Source organism: Engraulis encrasicolus, chromosome 19, assembly GCF_034702125.1.
Source record: "Engraulis encrasicolus isolate BLACKSEA-1 chromosome 19, IST_EnEncr_1.0, whole genome shotgun sequence".
NCBI classification, from domain to species: Eukaryota; Metazoa; Chordata; class Actinopteri; order Clupeiformes; family Engraulidae; genus Engraulis; species Engraulis encrasicolus.
Window position 1 is genome coordinate 16,594,352 of NC_085875.1, and position 26,566 is coordinate 16,620,917.

A 26,566-nucleotide genomic window follows, 5' to 3' on the forward strand; every position below is an offset into this window, starting at 1 on the left:
CATGCATGCCCACTTCGAGTAGTTCCAAATGTGGAAGTTGTTATAAGCCTAAGCTCTCTGCGTGTCTAAGCAGTGATACTCGTGATTTATTATAAAATAAAAAGGGAGAACCGCAACAAACGCGGTAAACAAAAGGGTCGGAAATGGCACCTTGGGTGGCACGAGACGGCATGAGTTATGTCCAAAAGTAGCCTATAATTTGTGTTTGCTAAAAGCCATCACTGTAAAACTAGTTCACAATTAAAAGCAAAGAACTATTTGATTTCCTCCATTTACTTAAGACCTGATGTAAAGCAGGAGGAATTTTCTACCAAAGACAGGAAATATGCCGCTTTTTAGCCATTGAGCTACTGCGTAAAGTTCCTTGATCTGCCATCATGTTACGTGCGCTAAGAAACATCATCCAATTCTGACCGAGAGAACTGTTAACCATGCGTGCCCACTTCGGATTGTTCCAAATGTCGAAGTTGTTATAAGCCTAAGCTCTCTGCGTGGCTAAGCAGTGATAGTCTTGAGTTATTAAAAGGGGAGAACCGCAACAAACGACACATTGCGTTCAAAGTTTAAAGAAAGAAAAATCAGCGTGCTGCCACAGCGTTTAGGCTACGTTAAATGATAATAGGCTACATATGTGGGTCTTGATATGACAAAATGATGTCCATATGCTTCATCATCTTTGAAAATAACCGTTCAGTAAAACGTGTTCACTCGTTCCGACTGTCCTGCTTAATTCTGTTATAGCTTCTGCAGTGCAGACACGTGTCATCCAAAAATCCTATTATTCCCCCTTGTGTCCGTGCACAAAGCAAAACGCTGTGTCTCTCAAAATCTGTTGTTCATTTAACATAAAATAACGGTATCCTTGCACTTCCGGTTTCCGGCCATGGCAGGTGGCTGCGAGTAAAGTCAGCTCTCGACTCAACCTGGTTTTAAAAGTTCTCCCGCGGTTAGAATCAATGATTTTCTAGAATTGAAAGTTGGAAATTAAAGCGGGGAACTTTGCAAGGAGGTGAAAGATGGGAAAGACGACGAAAGCGAAGGGAGCCACGGCAGGAACACCACCGCACCAAAGTGATAGCGAGCAAGCAACGCATGGTGAGACCAGTCAAGACATTATGGCCGAAATAAGAGAAATGATGCAAGGTATGCTCTCGGAGCTGAAATTCGAGCTAAAGTCGGAAATCAGAGCGCTCAATTCAACTCTGCAAACGTTTCGCAAGGACATTTCAGAGCTACAAGAAAGAGTGTCTCAGGTCGAGGAATTTCACACCACGGCTAACGAAGCTATACGTCTACTTCTAGCTGATAGGATCCGCCTGCGTGACAAAGCTACTGATCTGGAACGTAGGTCGCGGAGGTGCAACATTCGGATATATGGTTTGCCCGAAGACACAGAGGGCGGCTCAATGATCGATTTTTTGGAGCAGTTTCTCACGGAAAATTTAGCTTGGCCAGAGAATGAGCCTCTCCAAATCCAGCGCGCACACAGAGCAGCTAAACAGAAGCCTGAGGCAGGAAAGCCTCCACGCTCCATTGTCGCGTGCTTTCAGCAATTCAGAGTGAAAGAAAGTGTGCTGTCGCTGGCTTGGCAAAGTAAGGTTTTTATTGAGGACATTCAAATTTATTTTGACAATGATTATGCACTCGAGGGTCTAGAAGCGCAAAGCCTACAAGGAGATCAAGAAAGCTCTCAAGGTGAAAGGGATTCGCTTCCAAACGCCACACACCAAGATGCGTGTTCACTGGGGCACCGGAGCAGAGGTCTACAACAGCGCGAGAGAGGCAGCGAAGGCACTAAACAAGAGAGGCATCGCGGTGCCGGTGCCAACCGAGGAAGATCCAGGCACACGACTGACGAAGCTGATCGACTGCTCAGGATGGCAACGTGCAGGCAACGACACCGCGGCGAATGCGAGGGAGAAACTGCAGCGATACAGAAGAGTATCAGACTAGGAGGATAAATGAGCATCTTAAAGGGCCAGCTCTGAAAATCGGCTTATAGTTGCCCGACCCCTTTTACTCCCCAAGTTCTTTTTTCTCCTTTTCCCCATTGATCATAATATTTCAGTATGGATCACAACCAGGTAGAGTAATGAGGAAACCTTGGACACTGTTGGACATTGGTGGGTTTTTACCACTAAAGGGAGCCCCATCTTCAGTTGGGTTAACCTCTCCTCTCCTTCCAGCAGGAGATAGAGGGAGTCTACTTTTTCCCTCACTAATGGAAGTCTTTTTTGGTTGCTGTTCAGTAGCAAGTTTATGTCTTTTTTGTTTTCATTTTCTTTTTATTTTTGTCATGTTAATAGGGGAAGTGATTATTATTATAGGAGGTAATGTTGAAGTGCTAGAATCTGGTCATGGTGCTCTAAGTAGACAATTTAGAAGATACCAGTAATTTAAAATATGGTTAAGATAATTTCCTTTAATGTCAATGGCCTTCTCAGTCCTGTTAAACGCACCAAAGTTCTGGCAAAACTCAAAAAAGAAGGCATTGACATAGCCTTTTTACAGGAAACTCATATGTCAGACACAGAACACCTGAATCTCAAAAGATATGGTTTTAGGCATGTCTATTCAGCATCTAATGGTTCAAAACATAACAGGGGGGTCGCTATTTTGATCTCAGGCTCTGTGGTGTATGAACACTTATCAGCGATTAAAGATAAAGAAGGGAGGTTTATTCTGATTAAGGGAAAAATAAATGGTTTTCTCTATACTTTATACAATGTTTACATTCCACCAGGTACAAAATCACATTTCTACCAACAGATAATAGATAAGGCAGTCACACAAACTCAGGGAACCTTGATCTGTGGAGGGGATTTTAATATAACTTTATTTCCAATGCTCGACTCCTCTAACAGGCGGAACTCTCAATCTAAGAGGCTAATTAAAAAGTTTCTTGACATCACCTCAGAGGTGGGGCTGATAGACATATGGAGATTTCACAACCCCTCAGTCCGAGACTATACCCATTATTCGTCTCCCCATTCTTCTTATTCTAGAATCGACTATTTCTTCATGTTTGGGAAAGACTCTACTAAGGTAAATAGCTGTCATATTGGAACTATGGACCTCTCAGACCATTGTCCTGTTTATATGTCAGTGACAGGGGCCCTACGAGATAGCCAGCGAATATGGAAACTTAATTCCTCTATATTAAATAAGACCACGGTTGAGCAATTTAACAAAGACATTCTAAATTACTTAAAGGATAATGATAATGATACAGTTTCTCCTCCAATTCTATGGGATGCCTGTAAAGCAGTTATGAGAGGTAAGGTGATTGCTGTCACTTCAGCTCTAAAGAAGGAAAGGAATAAACGCCTTAGTGACCTCCAAATAAAACTTAAAAACTAGAGATAGATCACAAACTCACCCAGAACCCTATCATGGAGGAGGAGATAAAAAGGATAAGAAATGAAATAAACAGTATAATGGAATTAGAGATACAAAAGAAATTAATGTTCACTAAACAAAAATATTATGAAGGCGGCGGCAAATATGCTAAACTACTGGCTTATAAACTTAAAAAACAAGACGCAGAATCTTCCATTTTTAAAATAAGGGACCCCAAAACAAAAAACATTTTAGTAGAACCAATAGAAATTAGAAGATGCTTCAAGGATTACTATGCAGACTTATATTCTCAACCACAGGTCGACAATGATGACAGATTAATCTCTATACTCCAACTACTTGAGCTACCATCTGTGTCGGAGGATCAAAATTCAAATCTGAAGCTACCTATTTCAACAGAGGAAATCACATCAGCTATTGGAAGATTAAAGGCTAATAAATCTCCAGGTGCTGATGGGTTTACATCAGAATGGTATAAAAATCTCAAAGGGTCCTTGACACCTATCTTATTGAAGACCTTCAATTGGGTTATGGAGAAGGGTGAAATCCCCCTGTCATGGAGGGAAGCCATCATTTCTGTTTTACCTAAGGCTGGAAAGGACAAGCTCAATTGTTCCAATTATAGACCAATTAGCGTACTCAATATTGATTACAAACTATTTGCTTCTATTATTTCCAAAAGATTAGAGAACATTTTACCAAGCGTAATACATCTAGACCAAACAGGCTTTGTGACGTCACGTCAGACCCAAGACAATATTAGACGTTCACTCCAAATTATCAGACACATAAAACAAAACAAAATAGCTGCCATGCTCATTAGCATCGATGCTCATAAAGCTTTCGACTCTGTCCGTTGGAAATTCCTGTTCACAGTTATGAAGAAATTTGGTTTTAATACTCAGATAATTAAGATCCTAGAAGCCCTTTATACCAAACCCAGAGCCAGATTAAAAATCAATGGGGTGCTTAGTGATTCATTTCACCTGGAAAGATCCACTAGGCAAGGATGCCCATTGAGCCCCCTGTTATTTGCCCTTTTTATAGAACCCTTAGCACAATGGATAAGACAAAATGACTCAATCACAGGCGTACAACTGGGCTCAAAAGAACAGAAATTGGCCCTTTTCGCGGACGATGTCCTCATTTACCTTACTGATCCCACAAACTCCCTTCCAAGTTTAATGTCAGTCTTAGAAGAATATGGGTCCTTCTCAGAATACAGGATAAATACACAGAAAACCCAGGTGCTAAAATTCTACTATGAGCCTCCACACTCCCTACGTTCAAGCTACCAGCTTGACTGGGACAAAGAGTGTATTAAATATCTTGGTATTACCATACCCTCTGACCTAACCAAACTACAAGAGTCTAACTATGGTCCCCTTAGGGCAATCATTATAGATGACATAAATAGATGGAGCAAGATTCCTTATCTAAATATCTATTCACGCATAGATATAATCAAAATGAATATATTGCCACGATTTCTGTATGTATTCCAATCTATACCCATAGATAAACCCAACCACTACTTCATAGAATGGGACAAACTTCTAGCAAGATTTGTTTGGGCAGGGAAAAAACCCAGAGTGAGATTTAAAACGCTTCAGCTAGCCAAAGATAGGGGTGGACTTGCCCTCCCCAGTCTCTGTGACTATTATAAGGCTGCCCAACTCCGATTTCTGGTAGGATGGTGTAATCCTAGTTATGAGTCAAGATGGAAAGATATTGAATGTTCCTTGAGTAAGAAATACCCTCTGGGTATGCTAATAGGGGATTGTTCTCTTGTCAATCAAATTACTGATCTGGGGAACCCCTGGATAACCTGTTCACTAGATATTTGGAATAATGTAACAAAGAAACATAGTATTAGACAGAATATAGGTATTCTTAAATGGTTTGCATATGATTTAAGCTTTGCACCTAGTGTGCAGGATAAGCATTTCCTTGTTTGGACTGATAAAGGCCTTTCAACATACAGCTCATTAGTCAATGACCAAGGTCAAGTGTATAGCTTCCAACATTTGAAAGACACATATGGGCTGGCGAATCAGGACTTTTTCAGGTATTTACAGATCAGGGACTATATCTGCAAAAAATTCCCCAAAAGAGAAGGAAAAATAGAAAAGACAATTATAGGTATATTCTTGGAAGCAATAAAGGGTGTCAAGTGCAAAAAGATAATTTCCAGACTCTATGCTTCTATTACATCTATGACAAAAAACAACACTGTGTCAACCAAGTCGAGATGGGAAAAGGAGACTAAGTTAGATTTAACCCAGGAGGAATGGGAGAGGATATGCTCTTATCAATGGAAGACAACAAGCTCCCCCCAATGGAGATTCTATAGTTGGAAAAATATTATCAGATTCTTTTGCACACCGGCACAGAAAGCCAGCTTTTCCACACAAACAAACTGTTGGAGATGCTGTGGTTGTGATCACGCTGATCATTACCACATATTTTGGGACTGCCCCTCCATGACTCCCTTTTGGAAAGGGGTACATAGTGACCTGCAGGAGGCATTACGCATGGAAATCAACCTGGACTTTAAAACCATGTACTTGTGCGATCTTGAAGACCTGGACTGTGGTAAAGTGGTGAAATATCTGCTGAGGGTTTTGCTGGTGGCAGCAAAGAAGGCCATAACAAGGAGGTGGCTCCAAAAGGACCCACCTAGTATAAATGAATGGATAGATGTGGTGTACGAAGTGTTTAAAATGGAAAGGATTACCTTTGTAATGAAAAACCAACAAGATAAGTTTAATCATGACTGGATGATATGGCTTTACTTTGTGGCACGTAAGAGACCAGATTTTATTTAAAGATCTTGTTTTTATTTTCCTCCTCAGAATGGAAATACTCATTGTTTTCGTGTAACTCCCCTGGTTCCATGTGGTTACTTTTCTTTGTTTTTTGTTTTTTGTGTTTTTTTCTCCTTAAGTGGAGAACACTTGTGCTTTAAGGAAAAAAAAAATCAATAAAAATTTAAATTACAAAAAAAATAAATAACGGTATCCTTGCACGTCCTTCCAGCGGTCTAGTAAAGTTTTTGACTTTCGGCGTCCCTCTCGCTGTTATCCACATGCGTTTTAAATTAACCCTTGAAGCGCCGCGGCAACAGGGACTGTAGGCTTCAGTAGCTATTGAATTGGGCTTTTGGGCTGAACATCTACCATTGAAAACACTGAAATATGAGAGCTATAATACATTTTCACAGTCAACATTTAAATGTAGGCCTGAAATAACTGGCTATGGTGTGCTTTTGATTAGGCTAGCCTATGTTAAATTTCCAAATAGCCTATCCATTCATATTTTTCATTCATTTTATTGTGTGACTTTTTGTTTCATTAAATATCATTTGTAGGCCTCCTTAAAAGTGTTGTAGGCCTACTGCAATATAAAGACACCTGCTGTTTCTTTATATTGCTGTTATAAAAAAGTTTTTACAGAAGGCACAGTCTTTGCATCTATGGTTACATAAGGAGAGAGTTTGGGTCCTAGGCAGCAGCCAGATCAACTGTAAGACTATTATAACACATTGGTGTGATACATCATTGGTTCCCAACCTGGGGGCCGGGCCCCCAGGGGGTCTCCTTGGTTGGCGGGGTCCTGCCACCGCCCCTTCAAGAAAATCCTGGGGGAAACCCTGTAGTGGCCCTTATTTCCTCTGAAGAAACAAATAATTATATAAATTATAACTAAATATTACAGTGTATTTTGCAAACATTACAATGAACTTAAATGCTGATGATGAGGATGATACAAGCGAAAGCATTTTCCATGAACCTTTGGCATCTCTTCTCGCGTGCCACATGGGAATTAACCTACAAACATCCTCAAAAACAAATGAATGATTTATTATGGCTGTTGCTGTGTAGCTACGGTATGTATCCCATTTCTTATTCTTACTCTTCCTTCACCTACCCCCAGGGATGCTGACAAAGGGGGGGACAAAGGGGTCATTTGCCTCGGGCCCAGAGAGAGAGAGGGGGCAGGCCCCAGAGATGGGTGTTCATCATTCCATTGTATGCATTCGGTGGGGGCCCCATTAGATGACTTTGCCCTGGGCCCTGTGAAAGCTGTCAGCGGCCCTGCCCTCACCTACCCCCCATTCAACCCCGCCCATTCAACCCCTCCCCCCCGCTGTCTTCCCCCGCTCCCCAGAGTGTGAGAGGGGAATAGAAGGAGTGCAAACGCATTCCCCCTAAGAAATGAAACGAGACACCGCTTGATCAGTGTTGCGTCATTGCATGGTAGTCATCCTTTGCAGCAACAACACTGACTTGCTTACATCTGACTTGCTTACATCACAAGATGCATGCCGAACGTCGTCAAGTTTGTCACCCGTGATTGCTGGGTTGTTTCCACTTTTTAAATGATGTCGGGGTGAAGCTCTGACTGCAATGCATGACCTCTGTTTGGCTGTGATCCTGCCCATGATGCAACTGATCATTCTTGTTTCTGTTCATCTGTTTTGCATCCCCTTTTGCTGGTTACTCTGGGTTACTGTAGCTTTTAGCGTGCATACACATTTTTGTTTGTATTTGTTTGTTGTGTTTCGAGAGCATACAAGGAGTAATGATTGTTTAATTGTTGTGCAAAAAGATGTGGGTAGGTTAAGTATGTTTTTCACTGAATGAATACATGTTTGTGAAATGAAATGAAATCCTAGATGTGTTTTCCAGCAATTTTCACTTTTCCGTGGGAAACCTTTTGATGTTCCAGAAAAGGGATGTGACGGGGATGTTGGCTTAGGCATCCGATGCTGAGAAATTCCTCATACCTCTGTGTTTGAAGTGCAGTCCTGAGGGACAAAAGGGGGGGAAAAAACTGAGTTTCATGGGCTATGTAGGCCATAGTCTGTAGTTCCGTTCTGTTAATTCAATGTAGAACTAAGTCACAAAAAGAAAGAAAGATGCGGGACTAGGGAACACTGGCTAATATTTCTTTCCGAGTTTTATCAAAGCTAAAGGTGCACCGCTCCCTGACGTCAACACATTTAATTAACAGAGAAGGAGGCTCAGGGCAACAAATCAGGACTGATCTGTAAAACTTTTAATTTGGAATTCTTACTTTTTTCCCCCGAAAGATCCTCATTTGGAAGCACTTGTAGAGAGAGAACTCTTCACATCGAAGTCGCATTTTTATACACCGTTTTATATCAAACGAGCGTCTTCATTAAGCCACTCAGCGTGAGGTGAGATCATATCGCTAGTGGTGCTTTGCTGTGGTCACTGTGTGTTTCTTTTCACATGGATGTGGGTTAACGACACACAGATGTAATGCGTTTGGAGGCTAACATAAAATTTAAAAAACTCTACATCTGCTGACATAACCAGCCAGACTCATGGACCAGAGCCAGGGGAGTGGCTGCGGCGCGCGGCCCCAGTCATGTAACGGTAATGAGTGCTTGTTCAGTGTTGAAAGCCCCTTGCCCTATAAAAATACCTCATTTATTAGCACTACTTTTTTCCCCCTCTTTCTTTTTGCTTTTATTTCTTCTCTGTGGTTTGGTGGATTTGTATGCTCATTAAGTGAAAACCGTCGAGGGGCCCCATAAATTCAACATTTGTAGCTTTTTCTCATCATGGATATTGTCTCTTTCTGTTGTGGACATACTATTTCCATATTTTCTCCCTTACTTGAATACATTAAGATCTTGGACATCAAAACACTCCTTCCAGCATTGTTTTCCCTTTTTTCTGTACTCCTGCAATTGAATGGAATCAAAGGATTATATCTCCCCTTTGAGTCCATTGAAGGCTACAATGAAGTTGTTACATCTGTCTTGACATTTTTAGACTGGAGCCTCTATTCTTCCTGCTTTTCTCTCTTATATTCTCTTTTTTTTGCCTTCGGTCTTTCTTTGTCTTTGTCTCTTTTTTTTTCTTTTTCTTTTCTTTTATTCTTTCTTTTTTTCGTTCTTTCGTCATGATGTTTCTGTTCTTTTATTTCACTTGGCGGAGAGCTAGTGGAGAATCAGACATTGCCAGCAGTGCAGAGCAGAGCAGTCACAACAGAACACATGGCTACGTACACCTTCAGCCCACACGCGCCAGGTTACTACAGATCTCCTGCCCACACGCACCACGCCAGGCCCTCACTACAGAACTCCTGCCCACACGCGCTAGGCCAGGCCCTCACTACAGACCTGATACGGCATGCCAGGCCCCCACGCCACACTATATTTTTTTATATGTATATATATATATATATTTTAGGGGCTTTTATGCCTTTGACAGGACAGTCGAAGATGGTGACAGGAAGCGAATGGGACAGAGAGACGGGGGAGGATCGGGAAATGACCCCGGCCGGACTCGAACCGGGGTCCCCGGGGTTGGGCATGCAAGCCCAAATGTGTGCGCTGCGCCACAGCGCCCCTCTCCCACACCACACTAATGCACCCACGCCACTCTAATACCCCCACATGCCACACTAATGCCCACACGACTCATTATTAACCACACGCTAACCCAGACCTCGTGGCCAGGCCAGACCCAATGTATCACAGATTTGCCAAGACTGTTTTGTGGTAGTTATGGTAATTGTATTGAAAGCAGGGGGAGACTGTAGGTATGTCTGACATATCGAGATATGTATAGTATACACACAGTCTGACTGGTGGATGGATCCATCACAACCATTGAGACAGAGAGAGTAGAGAGAGAGAGATTCCATCTACTATCGCAAGGGGGAGTGTGGGGAAATCCCCCTTTAGGCAGACCTAAGGACTGTTCTATTCATTGTAGAAGTATTATGACACGCCCCTTTAGGCAGATCGGAACCTGGTCATGTTAGGTGCCCATAGCAACCTATTACATTGGCATGTCTCTATATACTTAAAGAATCTCTGATTGAGATCTGTCTGCAGACGGTGCCAGTGTGAATGAAGGGTTATGCCCACACAAAATGCCACCCGTCTTCCACTTCGCCTCCGCCATCTCATCTCATCTCGTCTCTGCTCCAGCTCGTCTCCTTTACCTTCCTGACAGGGCTATCAACTTCCTACTTTCCACTCCTTAATGCCCTGTCTAGAGTTTCACTTGCACTTGGCGTTCCTCATTCAGGCCTCTACGAATGTCATGTCCATGGTGTAGGATGCCCATTACTGATACTAGAGACCTGGACGCAGTTTCGGTGTTTCTGCTCCACATTCAGGTGCTGTTTCCACGTAGCAGGATATATTTTTAGCAGGGTATTTTTTTCTCCTGTTAGGTATAAACGCAACATGTGGATAAAAATAAATCCTCCATTGTAACGAATGCGTTTCAGCCCCCTAAACAGGATATTTTTTTCTCCTGCTTTTTATACCTGGATTTTAAATATCTGCTACGTGGAAACGGAAGGCCAAAACCAATGCAAAACCAATACAACCAGGAGAAAAAAATATCCACATATAAAAATATTCAGCTACGTGGAAACAGCACCTTGGACGCAGTTTCGGTGTTTCTGCTCCACATTTAAAATGGACAGACAGAAAGTGATGGTAACGATAGTAGATTTAGAACAGGTTTGGAATATAAACCAAAATAATAGCAAGATGTTGCTTGCAACTTTTCTGTAAGTAAGTAAGTAAGAAAGTAAGTTTTATTTCTAAAGCACATTTAAAACAGTACAAAACTGACCAAAGTGCTGCACAGAGGCTGGTTAGAATAAAAATAGCAAGATAAATAAATAAAGAAAAGCATATTAGTAGCACATAGCATTTCAATAGACATAAAGGAAAACAACATCTGCATACAGTGTACAGTTGCAGCACTGGCAGCATTGACTATATAAGATACATAAAAGGAGTTTAGAAAACTTTCAGTACATAAAGTGATAAAATAAAGGGGAAGGGGAAGTTAAAACTATAGGGCAAGGGCTAAAAGTATACATTTGGTGCAATAAAAACAACAACAAAAAATGAAGGAAACTAAAATCTAAGAATCAAAAGCCAATGTATATAAATAGGCAACTTTTCTGTGTGAATAATAAGAAATGATTTGCCATTTCATTCCTGCACATTGTAATGAAATGTGTTTAGATGAACCTAGTAGCCTATTGGTTAATATGAACCCTAAAAAGACCCCTTTCTTTGGTTGCCGTTTGAAGAAGGGTGGGAATATCACTTGGTCTTTCTTGCAAAGGCTTTGTGGGCCAGATAAAATGGCTCAGCGGGCCGGATGTGGGCCCCCAGGACCCAGGGTTTTAGAGATATGACGGCTTACCTACTCAGACCGTAGTACGTCAGGGCTGCCAGAGGAGACACTTTCTTCTTCTATGGTCAGTACTAGAGGCATGGTAAAGTGCAATGCCACTATCTCCACGGTTGGAATGTGGAACAGGTCATAAATAACTAGAGATGCACCGGATCCGGGATAATAGCGTTTTTCACAGGATCCGGGTCCGGCAGGATCTTAAGCAGTGGATCCGGTATCCGGCATGTTACCTAAAAATCCGGGTCTGGTGCATCTCTAGCCTAGGCTTTTCAGTCAGTTTTTCACAACCCCAATCACTGCATGGAGTGAAAGCCCTTTGGAAGCGGCCGTTGCAGGAAGTGTGGCAATAAGCCAATGAGTCTAAAAAATAGTTTGAGCCAACGTAATAAAAAGGGCCCACGTGTGCGAGTAGACTATATGTTTTAACCCTTTTGTAGGATCCGGTTCCGGATCCGGCAGGATCTTAAGCAGTGGATCCGGTATCTGGCAGGTTCCTAAAAATCAGGATCCGGTGCATCTCTATAAATAACTGTACATTTTTGTCAGCTGTCCTTTATTATCTCCAGCAATTAAGGCTGGCTGACAGCTGGACATTCGGACATCCACTTTCGACCGATTTTGCTGTTTCTGGAGTCGCAATTTGTATCCATCATGTCGTCAAACCCACCACTACTACCCATGCGCACCGTATCTTCAGGCTGTGCCCCTGTACTACACCGTGGCCAAAGCATTCTCCAGCGAGTGATAGAGCTAGTTCTTATTCATTCTACGTTCTTTGCCCAGCACTGAGGTGCTGTTTACACGTAGCTGGATATTTTTATATGTGGATATTTTTTTCTCCTGGTTATATTGGTTTTGCATTGGTTTTAGCCTTCCATTTCCACGTAGCAGATATTTAAAATGCAGGTATAAAAAGCAGGAGAAAAAAATATCCTATTTAGGGGGCTGAAACACATTTGTTACAATGGAGAATTTATTTGTATCCACATGTTGCGTTTACACCTAAAAGGAGAAAAAAATACCCTGCTAAAAAAATATCCTGCTACGTGGAAACAGCACCTAAATTTGCCCCCCTCAGCAGTAATGTTTCATATTGCCAGATTTCACATGTGCGTGTAATAGGCTGATTTTCTCCCTGATGATCTCATCCACCTGGAAGCGTTTTGCTAATGAGATGCAACTGATTTTTTTTTTTTTTACATGGCTGGAACAAATGAATCGGATGGACAGCATTATTGCATTTTCACGCCTGATTGCCAATTACTGATTGCACATAATTGTTCTTTGCCAACATACAGTACATCAAAAAGCTGAGGAACAACTTTGTAGCTACACAATTGAACCCTATTTACACGTGGATGTCTCTGTAAACCTATGCCTTTTTAATCCATTTCTGCTTTTCATTTAGACATAGAGTTTTAGTTGCCTTAGATATCTTTAAGATATTTATAGATATTCATAAAACTGGAGATTTAAAAGGAGATTTCTAAAATATTGTATGTAGTCAGTCACTGCATTTGGCTTCTGCCGTACTGTCTGCCATCATGACCAAGTAGCCATGTCCGCTTTATGACTCACTTCGACATTATGGGATTGTTCTCAGAGCTGAAAATGAGCTTTCTTGAGGTCCCAACACTGGGAGAGCAAACGTGTGGTGCGCTTCTTAGACTGGAGCGTATTTGTGCACTCCACCCTCTGAGCAAACTGACAGAGCAGTGTCACATTTTTTGCCCCAAGAATTTTTTTTTCCCCCGTTCGTCTTCTTGTTTCACCATCTTGTATTGCTCCACCGTTCTTGCTCCTCTCCCCTCCTGTGCTGGCCTAGTAAATTGAACCACCTCGCCCAGCTCCAGAGGAAGGAGGCTTTTGCCTTGCGTTACGTACTAGTTTAGCACTGTTCCATAGGAGATAATCCAGAAGTTTGTGAAATCTGTCCTTCAATCACAAGTATCAGTGTGAATCTTGTTTTTTTTCTGATGGGATGTTATGTGCAAGTAAACAGTTTCAACACTGCAAAAAAAGAAATCTTAGCAAGCTTATGTTTCTAGTTTCAAGTAAAAACATCTAATCAATCGTATTTTAAGTAAAAATCACCCAATAACTAGTACCTTTTAACTGGAATTTAGAGTACTTGTTACACAAGTAAAAATATCTTGCCCCATGGACAAATGTTCAAAAACAAGTATAAATTGTCTAATTTCTAGTTCTAAATTCAAGTTTAAAAGACTAGTTATTGGGTGATTTTTACTTAAAATGAGATTGACTAGATGTTTTTACTTGAACCTAGAAAAATCAGCTTGCTAAAACTTTTTGAAGCAGTTTGATCCCAACCAGTGCCTGCACAGCTTTGTTAATTGTGTGGTTCCAGACTATACAGTACTTTCCATGTTATAGTCTAGTGTGCCAGGCTACTCCTATTCTATACTCTGGTATAAGGATAGACCGATATATATATATCGGTATCGGGCCGATATTTGCATTTTTTAAGTGTATCGGTATCGGCCGATACGTGTGTGGTTTTGGCCGATAGGCAATATTTATTATTTTATATCATTCGACACTTTCTTTTTTTATTACTTGATTGTTAGACATCACTTGATTGTTAGAGTGGGTGTTTAAATGTTACAAGTTCTACCTCAATTTGATAATGTTAAAGGAATGTTTATTTTTAACTTGAGACCTAGAATATTTGTCATTTTTTTTACCTTTTTTTTTTAAACCCATTTCGGCCCCAAATATCAGGTATCGGAAATCGGGTATCGGTCAAGGGTGATGGGAAAAAAAATCGGTATTGCATCGGCCATTAAAAAACCTGTATGCGTAGACCCCTATTCCAGACTATACAGTACTTTCCATGTTATAGTCTGGTGTGCCAGGCTACTCCTATGCTATACTCTGGTATAGGGCTGCACAATTAATCGAAAATAATCGAAAATCGTGATAAATTAGTGAAATCGAAGTCGAAATTTTAATCATGATTTAATCGTGGCAATAGTGACCTACCTTTTAGAGCGTCCTTGAAGCCAGAACATATTGACAGGCTGGTGTTTCTGGCCAGAAATCTGTCCACCTAAGTTTCATGCTATTGCCTTTACATAATTATTACAATTCATTTTATTTTGCTCATCCGGTATATAATTCTTTCCTGGTTATATTTCATCTTGTTATAATTTTCAAAAAAATCTGCGAAATTCAATAATCGTGATTAATAATCATGATTACGATTTTGATCAAAATAATCGTGATTATGATTTTTTCCATAATCGTGCAGCCCTACTCTGGTATCTTATATCACTCCCAACCTCTAATCCTCTTTTTTTTTTTGCTCTCCTCTCCCCTTTCCTCCAATGGGTATCAACAGGCGGTAGTAGACCCTGCTAACGGCCTTGAAACATTTAGATGACTTTCAGCATATGGATTGTGCTGGTTCATGTTTGAATATCTAGAACAGTGTTCCTCAAACCTTTTCAGACCGAGGACCATTTCGTCCCCCCGAAAATATTCAGGGATCACCTCTCAACTGAATTGACTGTTGACGGGTGCTAATTTGACACTGCTAATTTCGATGCAGATCACTTACTTTTTATTCACATTTACAAGTCTGTCTTATTGTGTTGTTTAGCTTTGTAAAAATGTTACAAATATAGCCGTGGAAAAGTAGAAATCCCCTCGCGGACCACCTGAGCTCTGTCACGGACTACTAGTGGTCCCCGGACCACACTTTGAGAATCACTGATCTAGAAAGTAAATATCCTGCACACAGTCCATTACCCTTGCAGCTCACTTGTAAAATACAAAGTGCAAGTACAATGAGTGGTCAAGATGTGTTGGATGTGGGGGGAGGATGTATGCATGGTGGGCTATTGGAGTTAATTAGAGGAGATGGTGCAAACGTGGAGTGTATGTAGAGGTGAGAAGCATACTGTATGTGGATGTATTTGGATGTATTTGTAAATGGTGTCTATGACTGTATGTACTTGTATATATGCGAGAAGTGAGTCACAGAATATCTGACTTAATGGTGAACCTGATTAATTAATTGGCGTATGAAAACGAATGTGATGTGAAAACAAATGTCCATATGGGACAATAAAGACTTCAATAAAATGCATACCTGCAAACTTGTCACCTTTCGGCGAAATTCACCGTTATTCACCATTCACCAAAATAGGTCACTTACGTGAATCGTGTAGATCCGAGGAGGTTTTTTTTTGGGGGGGGGGGGGGGGNGTGTAGCCAGTGGTGATAGTTTGTCACCTTTTTCAACCCTTTTTCAACCCTTTCAAGCAGGTATGAAAATAACAATCTCAAATTTTGATCTTGTCTTCCGCCAATGGGTATAAACAGGCGATCAACCTGCTGCCGGCCAACACCCAGATCAATGAGATCCGCGTGTTCCTGGAGAGCGTGCTGGAGGAGAAGGCGCAGAGGAAGCGCTACAACCAGGTGCTCAAGAGCCTGCTGCAGGCAGAGTTCCTACGGGTGAGTGAGGCTCGAATCCAGTGATTTTCAACCTATGGGCCGGGGCCCACTGGTGGGCCCTGAAGGTATTCCAAGTGGGCCTTGAAATCATTTTCCACAAATTATAATCATATTTTGGTGTTTGTTGCTATTGATTTATTTGAGTTTTATTCTTTATTGGGTCAGAAGTGGGCCCTGAACATTTGTGACAATTTCGAGTGGGCCCCACGTTGGAAAAGGTTGGGAACCTCTGCTCTAATCAAATCAATCAATCAATCAATTAAATGAAAATGTATTTATATATATAGCACAATTTCACAACTACAAAGTTGATTCAAAGTGCTTTTGCATTCACACACATGGATACGCATTCACACACCTGCTGCAGGCAGAGTTCTTACGGGTGAGTGAGGCTCTAATCAAATCAATCAATCAATCAATTAACCCATTTTAGCCTAAGCCCTTTTTGGGTAAAGGTGCCTCTCCCTATTAAAACCTAAATATCTTAGCATCTGAAGCACACAAAAACATAAAATAAGTTGCATTTAAAAGCTAGAACATTCATTTTTGCACTAGAATATGTTCATACTTCTCTAACATACCCACATTTTTAATAAAACAGCTCAAATCTCAAGAACTTGAATACAGCGTATATGTCGCTCCAGGACACAATGGATTAAATGAAACTGTATTTATTTAGCACAATGTCACAGCTACAAAGTTGATTCCAAGTGATTTTGCATTCACGAACATGGATACGCATTCACACATCTGCTCTGAATGCTGCCCTGCAAGGGATTTGTACCTGCAACCCTCTGATCTAAAGTCCATCTTTTTAACCATGATGACAACACTGGGTGCAAGCTGCATTGTTTGGTTCCCCACATACATTAGTGTGCTATGTAGTGAGCATCACAGTTAAAGGTACACTGTGCAGGAAATGGTCAAAAAAGGTACTGTAAATATGCTGCTCATTGAAACTGTGTTGCCTATTGCCAAATTTGATCTTTTCATGAAAGTTTACAAACTAATATTACTAATATTACTAATATTTACTAGTATGGCCCAAGTACAGTCATTTTTGCAGCTAAAAATGGCTATTTCTGGAAATTCAAAATGGCGGACCATGGAGAAGATCCCCCTTTTCATGTATGAAAAATGCATTTTTTCCAGTCATAATGAATACTTAGAATTGGATGGTGGTGGTAAGTATTCATGAAAAAGTTAACATTATTGAATGGGTAGCATGAATTCTGGAAATAAACAACTAAAAATCTCACACAGTGTCCCTTTAAACATGACAGTTTTTACATCCAGGTGACGGTCTAAGTCCAGAGTCTCTTGCTGGAGTTCCTACTGGTCAGCCGTGCTGCGTTTGGACAGCTGTGTGTACAGTGTACAGTGTGTTTCCAAGACCCTGGCATGGCTGCAATGTTCACTCGATGGCTATTAATACAGGTCTCTATATATAATAGGGCATGAGTATTGCTTTCCCCCTGTGTATCGGACAATGTCACGAAGGTGTGTGCACTAGGCGTGGTGTTTGGACAGCTGTGTTTACGGTGTGTTTCTAGAAGACCCTGAAACATTTGACGTGTTGTTAATTCGTTCAGTATGTGGACGGTAGCTCCATTACATAGAGTACTGGTAGGGCTTTAAATGAATACCAGCCAACCAGCCAAATTTTGGCTGGCGATGAAAAAAGTGAATTAAGAGCCCTGAGTACTAGTATTTGTCATGCTTGAGAAGGAGACACCTGAGAGGAAGGCGTTCCGTCGTAAAAGGGGGCTATTAGTTTATTTTATTTTTTAATGTTAAGGAGGGCGTTGGCAGGTTCATGATGAGGTCAAGGGGGCATTTGTTCAAAAAAGGTTGAGAATAACTAGCACAATGAAATATTAACCTCCTTCAGTTCACACTATATAAAGCCCCAATTACGTTGCTGCACCCACCCCACCCCAGTGAGTGCACATTTCAGGTGTAGCCCTAAGCCTCTCTGCAAATATAGGACTGATAGATCTTAGGCGGCATGCATCGTGGCTAAAATCAGTAAGAAACATTGTAAGAACAGTAAGAAGCACTGTAAGAATGGAGATTATTTGATGACTCAGAAATGATACTGTCAGGGCTGATAGTATTCAGGCTCCATGCCTGATTTCAGGCTTGACCGAGTTTGCAAAGATAAAAACATTGATAATAATTAGCCATTAGGTTATTCTTATCTCAGAAAGTGTTACATGTTCAGGGCTTTCTTCTACGATCAGGCTTGAATAATGGTCATACACAGGCTATTAACTGTTTGAATAATGTGTCAAAATAAGCCTACCTTACGTCACTATGGAGTATCTTGTGGTCGTCGTTAGAGCAGGGGAAAAAGTTCAGGCTCAGGATTTTTTTTCACCATCACTCCAGTACTGTGAGGATGGAGTTTGTGCAGCTGCAGTGTGTGTGTTTAAAGGGACACTGTGAGATCTTTAGTTGTTTATTTCCAGAATTCATGCTACCCATTCACTAATGTTACCTTTTTCATGAATATTTACCACCACCATGAAATTCCAAGTATTCATTATGACTGGAAAAATTGCACTTTTCATACATGAAAAGGGGGATCTTCTCCATGGTCCGCAATTTTGAATTTCCTGAAATAGCCATTTTTAGCTGCAAAAATGACTGTACTTGGGCCATAGTAGGAAAAAATAGTTTATTACTTAGTAAACTATCATGAAAAGGTAAAATTTGGCAATAGGCGACACAGTTTCAATGAGCAGCATAGTTGCAGTACCTTTTTTGACCATGTTCTGCACAGTGTCCCTTTAAGGCCCTGTCTGAAATGGTCACTCGTCAACTGAACAGTTCACTACAGAGAGTGTGTGTTATGTTGCCTTGTTGCATTGCAATGAGTAAACCCTTCAGATATAATCTGTCTGTGAGTGTCAGCACTGATAGAGCTCGGGAAGCTCTCGATGCTTGCAATCAAGTGCAGGACAATTACAGGATGCATTTAAAATTTGAAAATAGTAAACAATTGTGATGTCTTTTAAGCATTTCGCGTTTTTGCTGCTCTCTTGGCTAGGGCCCAGTTGGAAAAGAGGAAACTGCCTCAATGTGACTACACTAGTGAAAAAATAAAGGAGAAAGAAAGAAATATTTTTTCTGTAGGTGAATGAACATATGATTTTGCTTCATATAGGCTACGGAATGTACAGTATGTATGACATTTTGAATCTGTTTGTGTGTGAAGGTCCAGGAGGAAAGAATCTTCCATCAGCAGGTGAAGTGTGTGATCACAGAGGAGAAGACATGCAGAGTCTGCAAGAAGAAGATTGGGAACAGGTACATGCTATTAAATATACATATATATCAGTAACGTGCGGTCAGCTTCATGGCTGGTGAGGCAGTGACTTATCAATATTTGCCAAATATCTATAAGTTTCATATGTCGCTTTCTGAACATAAGGTAGGCCTACTGTACATATTAAAACATACTGCATTTAGAGAAAATGCCATTAGAGATATCTCTCTCTCACACACACACACACACACACACACACACACACACACACACACACACACACACACACACACACACACACTTCAGTGGTCCAGACTCGGCGTTGGCGCAGGGGGCGTGGGTAAACAACGGTGGGACAGTGCCATTTAACAAGTTTGAGTCAAGTTCACCATATAACTGGCGGCAGAGTCACGTTTAGTTCTACCTAGGCTACCTACTGCACAGGCTGCGCTACTAGGCCTGCTAGGCCTACTCCTCCTCCCTACACCAATATGTCTGTTANAAAGGTGGACACCACATTCAGATCAGACGCGATATGTGTCCAGGATTATACTGTATTTTTATAGGCCGTCAAGATACAAGGCCATTCTCAGTGTTTTCTGGTCTTTGAAAGAGGGGACGCTGATAACCCCAAGCCACACGAGCATTTTGGACAAAAATGCTCTTATGGTGAATTTTGAGGTCTGCTTATCAGCGTTCCTTTCACTCCACCACTCGAAAATAGGCCTACAGATCCGATGCTTGCGTTGTAATAGGCTACCGCTTACACAGCAACAATTCACATTATGCATTCAACAACAGAATATCACCCCACCGGGATGATCCTTCTGGTAGCCTGTGAAATAGATAATGAAGCCAGACGTGGCCGTGATCATGGACAGCTACCACCTCCGGTAGAAAAGACTAGAGTAGACAGAAAATAGGCACGACATGGTGCGTCATTTGAGGACACTCCTCCTGAGAACCGTCAACTATCCCACTCATCCACATCATACCACTGCGGACCCAAACTCAACCTAAATACTATAGGCTAAACAATAGACAATGACGCTGAAATATTCCACAGTCGTTCATCTCGAGGATGGACATTTCAAAGAATGTCAGACGAGCCGAACCTCAAAGCGTGTATTATACAGCGTTAGATTATTATCATTTTAAACTGCCTCGTTAGGATAGCAAGCAACGTTATCACTTGGGCATACTGGGACTGGCAAAGTGAACACACAGCTGCAAACCAAACCAAAATCCAGGAACCCACAACCCCTAGTTCGTTCTGTTGCCAACATCACTCGTGATGAATTATTCTTTGAGACATGTAGCCATTGCTATGTCATTCAAAACATTCTCACTAGTTGCAGGTTAAGATTACGCCTGAAATGCATATGTGAAACATAGCTACTGTAAAACCAATGCAACCGAACTATTTTTCAAACAACTCTTCCTTCATCTTGACAAAATCAAATAAAACTTAGACCCAAGTCAACGCCACGGCGGGCAAATGTAATAATCAAATTTCCTTACCTTGAAATGCTGTCTTGATTACAGGGCTTCTCGCAATAATATTCTCACGGTTTGACATATCCAACCCAGCTAGCAAACTGCTAACGTTGTTTTGCTTGTTGCCCCCCACTCCACATAGCCAGTCTTTTCGGTTGTACCACTAACTGTGAAATAATCAAATAATATTCTGTCCAATCTCCTGAAACAATTTCCTCAGCTCTGGTGTCGGTCGTCCATTCTTTATCACGTCTTGTTTCCCTTGGAAATCCAACTTTGAGAATGATCTTAGTTTCGTTATGAAATCCACTTCGATGGTAGCAGTCAACGTGAACAAGCTAGCCAACACTAATGACTGACTGTATTGAACTTCATATAGTGGCGCTATGACGTCACTGACAAAGCTAGACCAATCTAAACTCTCTCTGGCTAGACTCAACGGCAGAATGAGGGTGAGGCCAATGTGTTGCTCGCCGCACTACTCTATTTTTCAATGGGGTTATGCCAAAGCGCTCAGAGTAAAGAAATGATAATCACACGTAGAAAATAGTGAAAACAAATATCAGGAAAATGTGGGCACACCATACATATTTCTGTTAAGTGTATAAAAACGTTTAATACAATATTACGAATTGCATACACAGAACGAGCAAAATGGCGCATGCGCTGAAGCTTGTTACTGAGGGATTGCGCAATCTGCGGTGAGGCCAACTCGGGAGTTGCCCCAAATTCAGTGTATTCGGAGCAGGAGGTGGGAAAATAGTGCGGTTTTGGCCACAAAAATGATTGAAAATGATTGAAACTGTTTAAATACTGCACAAATGGTAGTTATGGTAAATATGCTCGAAAACAGTAGTTATTATTGTTACTATTATTCACATTTACTGCATCTCATCATTCTCATGAAGTCTAGAAGAGACAGGTGAGGCACAGCCTCCCCTGCCGTATTGGAGTGCACGTGCCTGATATATATTATTATAATATAATGTAATATGATATGACATAACATAACATAACCCTTGCTCCGTCGGCATTGAGTTGATCTGTCTTGCTATTATACAACACTGCACCACACAAAATAATTATGTACAATTATCGGGCAGCTGTGGTTTAATGGTCAATGAGATGGACTTTAAATCAGAGGGTTGCAGGTTTGTGTCCCACCCTTCCTATGTCACTCCATGGCTGAAGTTGACCCCACAATGCTCCAGGGACTGTAACCAACAGCCTGTACTGATAATATCTGATAAAAGCATCAGCTACATGTAATATATAATACACTATTCTTGTTCTGTCTGCTTTGACTCAAGGTCCAAATAGCATGCACACACCATACACCAAGGGTTCTCAAACTTTTCCCATCATTCCCCCTTTCGGACGGGATGCTTCCAACCCCCCCCCAAGCAACAGTAGTACTCACGCAGACTGATTTTACGATCGCTGCGCAGAATCAAAGGAAAGGTGACTGGTGAGATAAAACAAAGAGGGACGTGTGTTCATTTCCTATGCTATTCAAATTCATTTTATAATATAACAAAACAAAACAATTTATAATATAATGTTGCTGAGGGCTTATCATGTATTGCTTATTGGCGAGACAGGAAACAATTTCCTTTGGGGAAAAAAACTCAAAATCAGATGGCACACGCCCCCCCTGGAAAGTCTCCGCGCCCCCCAAGGGGGGCTTGCACCCCACTTTGAGAAACACTGGTCTCAACCAAGGATTGACCATTGACCATTGACCAAGGATTCTGTATGGCATACACAATCCTTGTTCTGTCTGCAGTGAGAGCTCTGTTGTACAGTATTTACCCTTGAGGGTCAGTGTGGTCACAATGTGTTCCTGCACACCAGCTGATGTGCTATGGCCAAACAGAAAACAGTGTTTCTCAACAGGGGTGCCGCAGGCCCTCCTCAGGGGTGCCGCGGAAACGTGGCTGATAAATAAATGATGTAATCTAATACATATTTGTCTAAATTGATAAGTTAATGTTAGTCAGTGGAATCTTTCTGCCATTTACGCACGATAAAGTAAATATAGGTCGCCCCAGTCAGCTGCAACTTCGAACGTAGGTCGTGTGACGTCTCCAAATGTGTTACTTTTCTAAGCTTGTTTGGTATCGGATGCGATGCCATGTTACGGCTTGTTGGTTTGGGGTGCCTTGACATTTTTCATGAATTGAAAGGGTGCCTCGCCTAAAAAAAGGTTGAGAAACACTGAAACAGAAAACAGTCGGCCAAGCTAGAGCCAGGAAAGTTTCTCATAATCTCACTCCCCAATCACAGTCTCGGTACCCAGAGGAGGGAGAGTGTGGGATAACTGTGACTAAAGCTTTTCCAGTCTCACAAGGATTGCTGTGTGGAGGAGCGCCTGTGCTGTGCACGCTCTCAAGGGATCTATCTGCACTTAATTTGCCATTATCAGTTCCCGCCAGTATGCATTTTTTTCTAAATTGCACAAATTATTATCATTTAAATTACTTTATTAATTATTGTTTTTTTTTTATTTTGCCCAACTACTTTGATGAAGCTTCCCAAATGTGGCTGAGTAATATTGTTATCCCGATTGTCCCCTATGCTAGTGGTTCTTAGCGCACCCCCTTACCCGTGCCGAAGACAAGCCGCGCATCCCCAACACAAACTTCTACATGTGTATGCACTAAAAAAAAGATAAATGAGTGATAAATTACAATGATTCTCGCTTGAGACATGAATCAATACCTGAATGACCTTAAATGGGGGGCAAAGCTTGTTTAATTTGGACTTAATTTGGCCTACCGGTAATTATAATGTTTTGTGCAAGTATAATTTTGGTCACAACCTCTACACAAACAAAATTCTGTGCACCCCCTGGAATCTCTGGCCCACCCCAGGTTAAGAACCACTGTCTTATGCACTATTAGAACATTGAGAATTTCAGTGAGCGCACTTTTTTCCGGTTAGATGTCCTACCAGAGAGCAAAGAGTTTGTGTGGTACACACAGTCTAAGGACATTTTTTTTTTAATATGCTGTAGAAAAGTCTTCAAAGTCAAAACCTATGACCTCTTCCAGCTTGGGGCCATCTTGGTGCCCACCTCTGACCCAACAAGCAATGCAACTCAAATATGTTGTCAACAGCAGCAACACACACACACAAATATTTAGATTTTCAGAAAATGATGTCAGAACCGACTTGGCCCACCTTCGTTGCCCACCAGTGCCCACCATAGTTTCAGAATCACTGACTTAAGAGAATGACAGAATGATGCAACCCTAATGCCGTGTACAGACCAGGAGCGAACGGAGCGAATGAAGCGACGGAAGTCATTATTTCTCTATAGAGGGCGCGCGACATGCGCTACCCAAGCGAATTCGCCAGGAGCAAAGCTTCTTGCGCGACCAGAGCGAATTTTGACGATTAAACTAAATCTAATTGCAGGCGAATTCGCTCTGACGCTGTTTGGCGAAAACCAATGGGAACGTTCATATCTCCGAATGTCCCAGGCTGTCAAGCCAGAGCCGTTATGTGATTAGCTGAATCAAACATGTCAATGCTGCGTCTGCAGCGAATAACTTACAGCGAATTCAAGGCGAAACTTCTTCTGCTACCCACGCTACCAGGCAGCATAGTTCGCTCTTGGTCTGGACACGGCATAAGCAGGCTACGATAACAAGCACTCGAAACGAAAACAGGAAATGGTAGAGGTCACTGGGGGAAAAAAGCCAGAAATTGTCAACATTCTAAAATTGCAAAGGCGTCCATAGAATATGAAAAGTAACAGGGAACGGAATCCCTCATTTCACCTAGCCCCAGCACGTACCGAAATAGAAATACCGCTACCTTCCATTGCACTTTTAATGTACCCCACACATTACAATTCACTCTCCATTTCAGATCATCTCCATAGTGAACCGCCATGTTTTTTCTCATGTGTTTCCTCCCTCCCTCCCTCCCTCTCTCTCCTTGTGTCCTCTCGCAGTGCCTTTGCCCGCTATCCAAACGGAGTGGTGGTCCATTACTTCTGCTGCAAGGACCGCAGCGTCTGCCCCACAGAACAGTGAGGTCCATTATCATCATGTACTGTATGTTCAGTACACTGCGTGGCAGTCAGTACTCTACAAACAGCAGCAGTAACAGTAACAGCAGCAGTGGGCCTGCTGCTGCCTCCAGTTCCAGCTCAGCACATCTCATCTCGTCTCAGCTGCATTACCGGACAAATAGACCAGCCACGATGCGATTGAAGTGACAGAGCGATACGAGCGATTGAAGCGACTACAGTATGTCCGTTGCAAGCAAAAGGCAAAGCATTCAAACATTCCCATTGGCTGTGGTCACTGACCCCTATACAGTCATTGGCTGTCGCGGCTGGTCGCCGAACCGCGTCATAGAAAGTTGAAAGGATTTCAACTTCAAACTGTCGCTCTCGTCGCGCAAATCGCCTCTTGTCTCCACAATCGCTTTTGTTGTGCGACACAAAACAAAGTCAATTACTTCCGTTGCTCGCCTCGCTCTTGTCGTACTAGGTGTATTTGTGCGGTTAGACCTGCCATTAGAGCCTCTATGTGTGGATGGATGGTCACAGGGCTCTGAATTAACACCAGCCAACCAACTGGCCAAATGCTGCCGAACTTTCAGTTTGGCTGGTAGAAAAGACCAACTTACTACTAGCCACTTTGACCCATTCGGGAGTGTGTGTTTGGCTTGTAAGAGTAACATCTATTATCCATTTTGGCTTGTGTCGAAAAAAAGTTTATTTAGAGCCCTGGTTGGATGGTCACCAAAGGACACCTGGCCCCCCACACCACACCACACCACACCACACCACACCACCATGCTCTGATACCTCCCTCAGTGGACAGGACAGGACACACAACATCCCTCACAGCTTCACAGGGGACTGTGTCATGTATTGGGGGAGAAGAGAATAGATTATTATACTGTGTGTGGATTTCACTGATTCCTTCCTCAGACCTTACGGCCCCAAGCTACAGGCTTCACTTGTTCATATGTGAGACTCATGAATATAATACACTATGTGCGTGCGACTGGACAACTGTGTATGGACCTCAAGGAGTATGTGCCCCTGGGTCAAAGACATGCAAAATGGCATTGTCATTCAGTGTAACGGATGCCTTCTGCTGACTGTAACTGTAAAAAAACATGACTCTTTTTATTTATTTTTTGTTACAGGGAATTCATGAAAGCCTCGGCTGTCATCCATTCACTTGAAACAATTTAAAAATCATGTTTTTTTGCAGTTACAGTCGGCGGAAGGTGTCCGTAACACTGAATGACAAAGACGTCTTTGACCCCCCCCCCCTCTTGTCTGGACACTGATGCCCACTGATTCCCATCTCTGACAACACTGGGTCAACACTGAGACGGAATCATACTGTATGGTGGACATCGGACAAAATATACAGTAAATGACTTGACAAGGCCTTAAGTGAAGGATATTGGACCAACACGGAATGGGACATTACTGGTTGGCACGGATGTGTGTGTTGGACAACAACAAACGTGTATTATGGCTTGGACAACTAAAAGGACTTTAAAAAACCACAGAGGCACGCCTCGTTAGCCTTTTAGCTTTGAGATGGAATCATTTGAACTCTGTTTGGGAAACTGTGTTAAGTCTTAAAACACAGAGGGGGAGGAAAATGGCCCTGAATCTTGTGTGAACTGAGAAGCGATGTGAGATGTGAGCTCAACCCTCTGAACCCTCTTCTGAAGAAAAGTCATCATGCCTGCCAAATAAAGTGAGAGC

General features: G+C 41.9%; 1 protein-coding gene across 1 annotated transcript in view; it reads left to right on the top strand.

The window, feature by feature from the left end:
* The window catches only part of vps39 (VPS39 subunit of HOPS complex), an 85,658-nt gene extending 60,364 nt beyond the window's left edge, over nucleotides 1–25,294 (top strand). The window contains exons 22-24 of the mRNA XM_063183703.1: nucleotides 15,915–16,049; nucleotides 19,270–19,361; nucleotides 24,779–25,294. Of these exons, the coding sequence (XP_063039773.1) occupies nucleotides 15,915–16,049; nucleotides 19,270–19,361; nucleotides 24,779–24,860 (309 nt within the window). The 3' untranslated portion in view covers nucleotides 24,861–25,294. The remainder of the gene's footprint in view (nucleotides 1–15,914; nucleotides 16,050–19,269; nucleotides 19,362–24,778) is intronic.
* The last annotated feature ends 1,272 nt before the right edge of the window (nucleotides 25,295–26,566 follow it).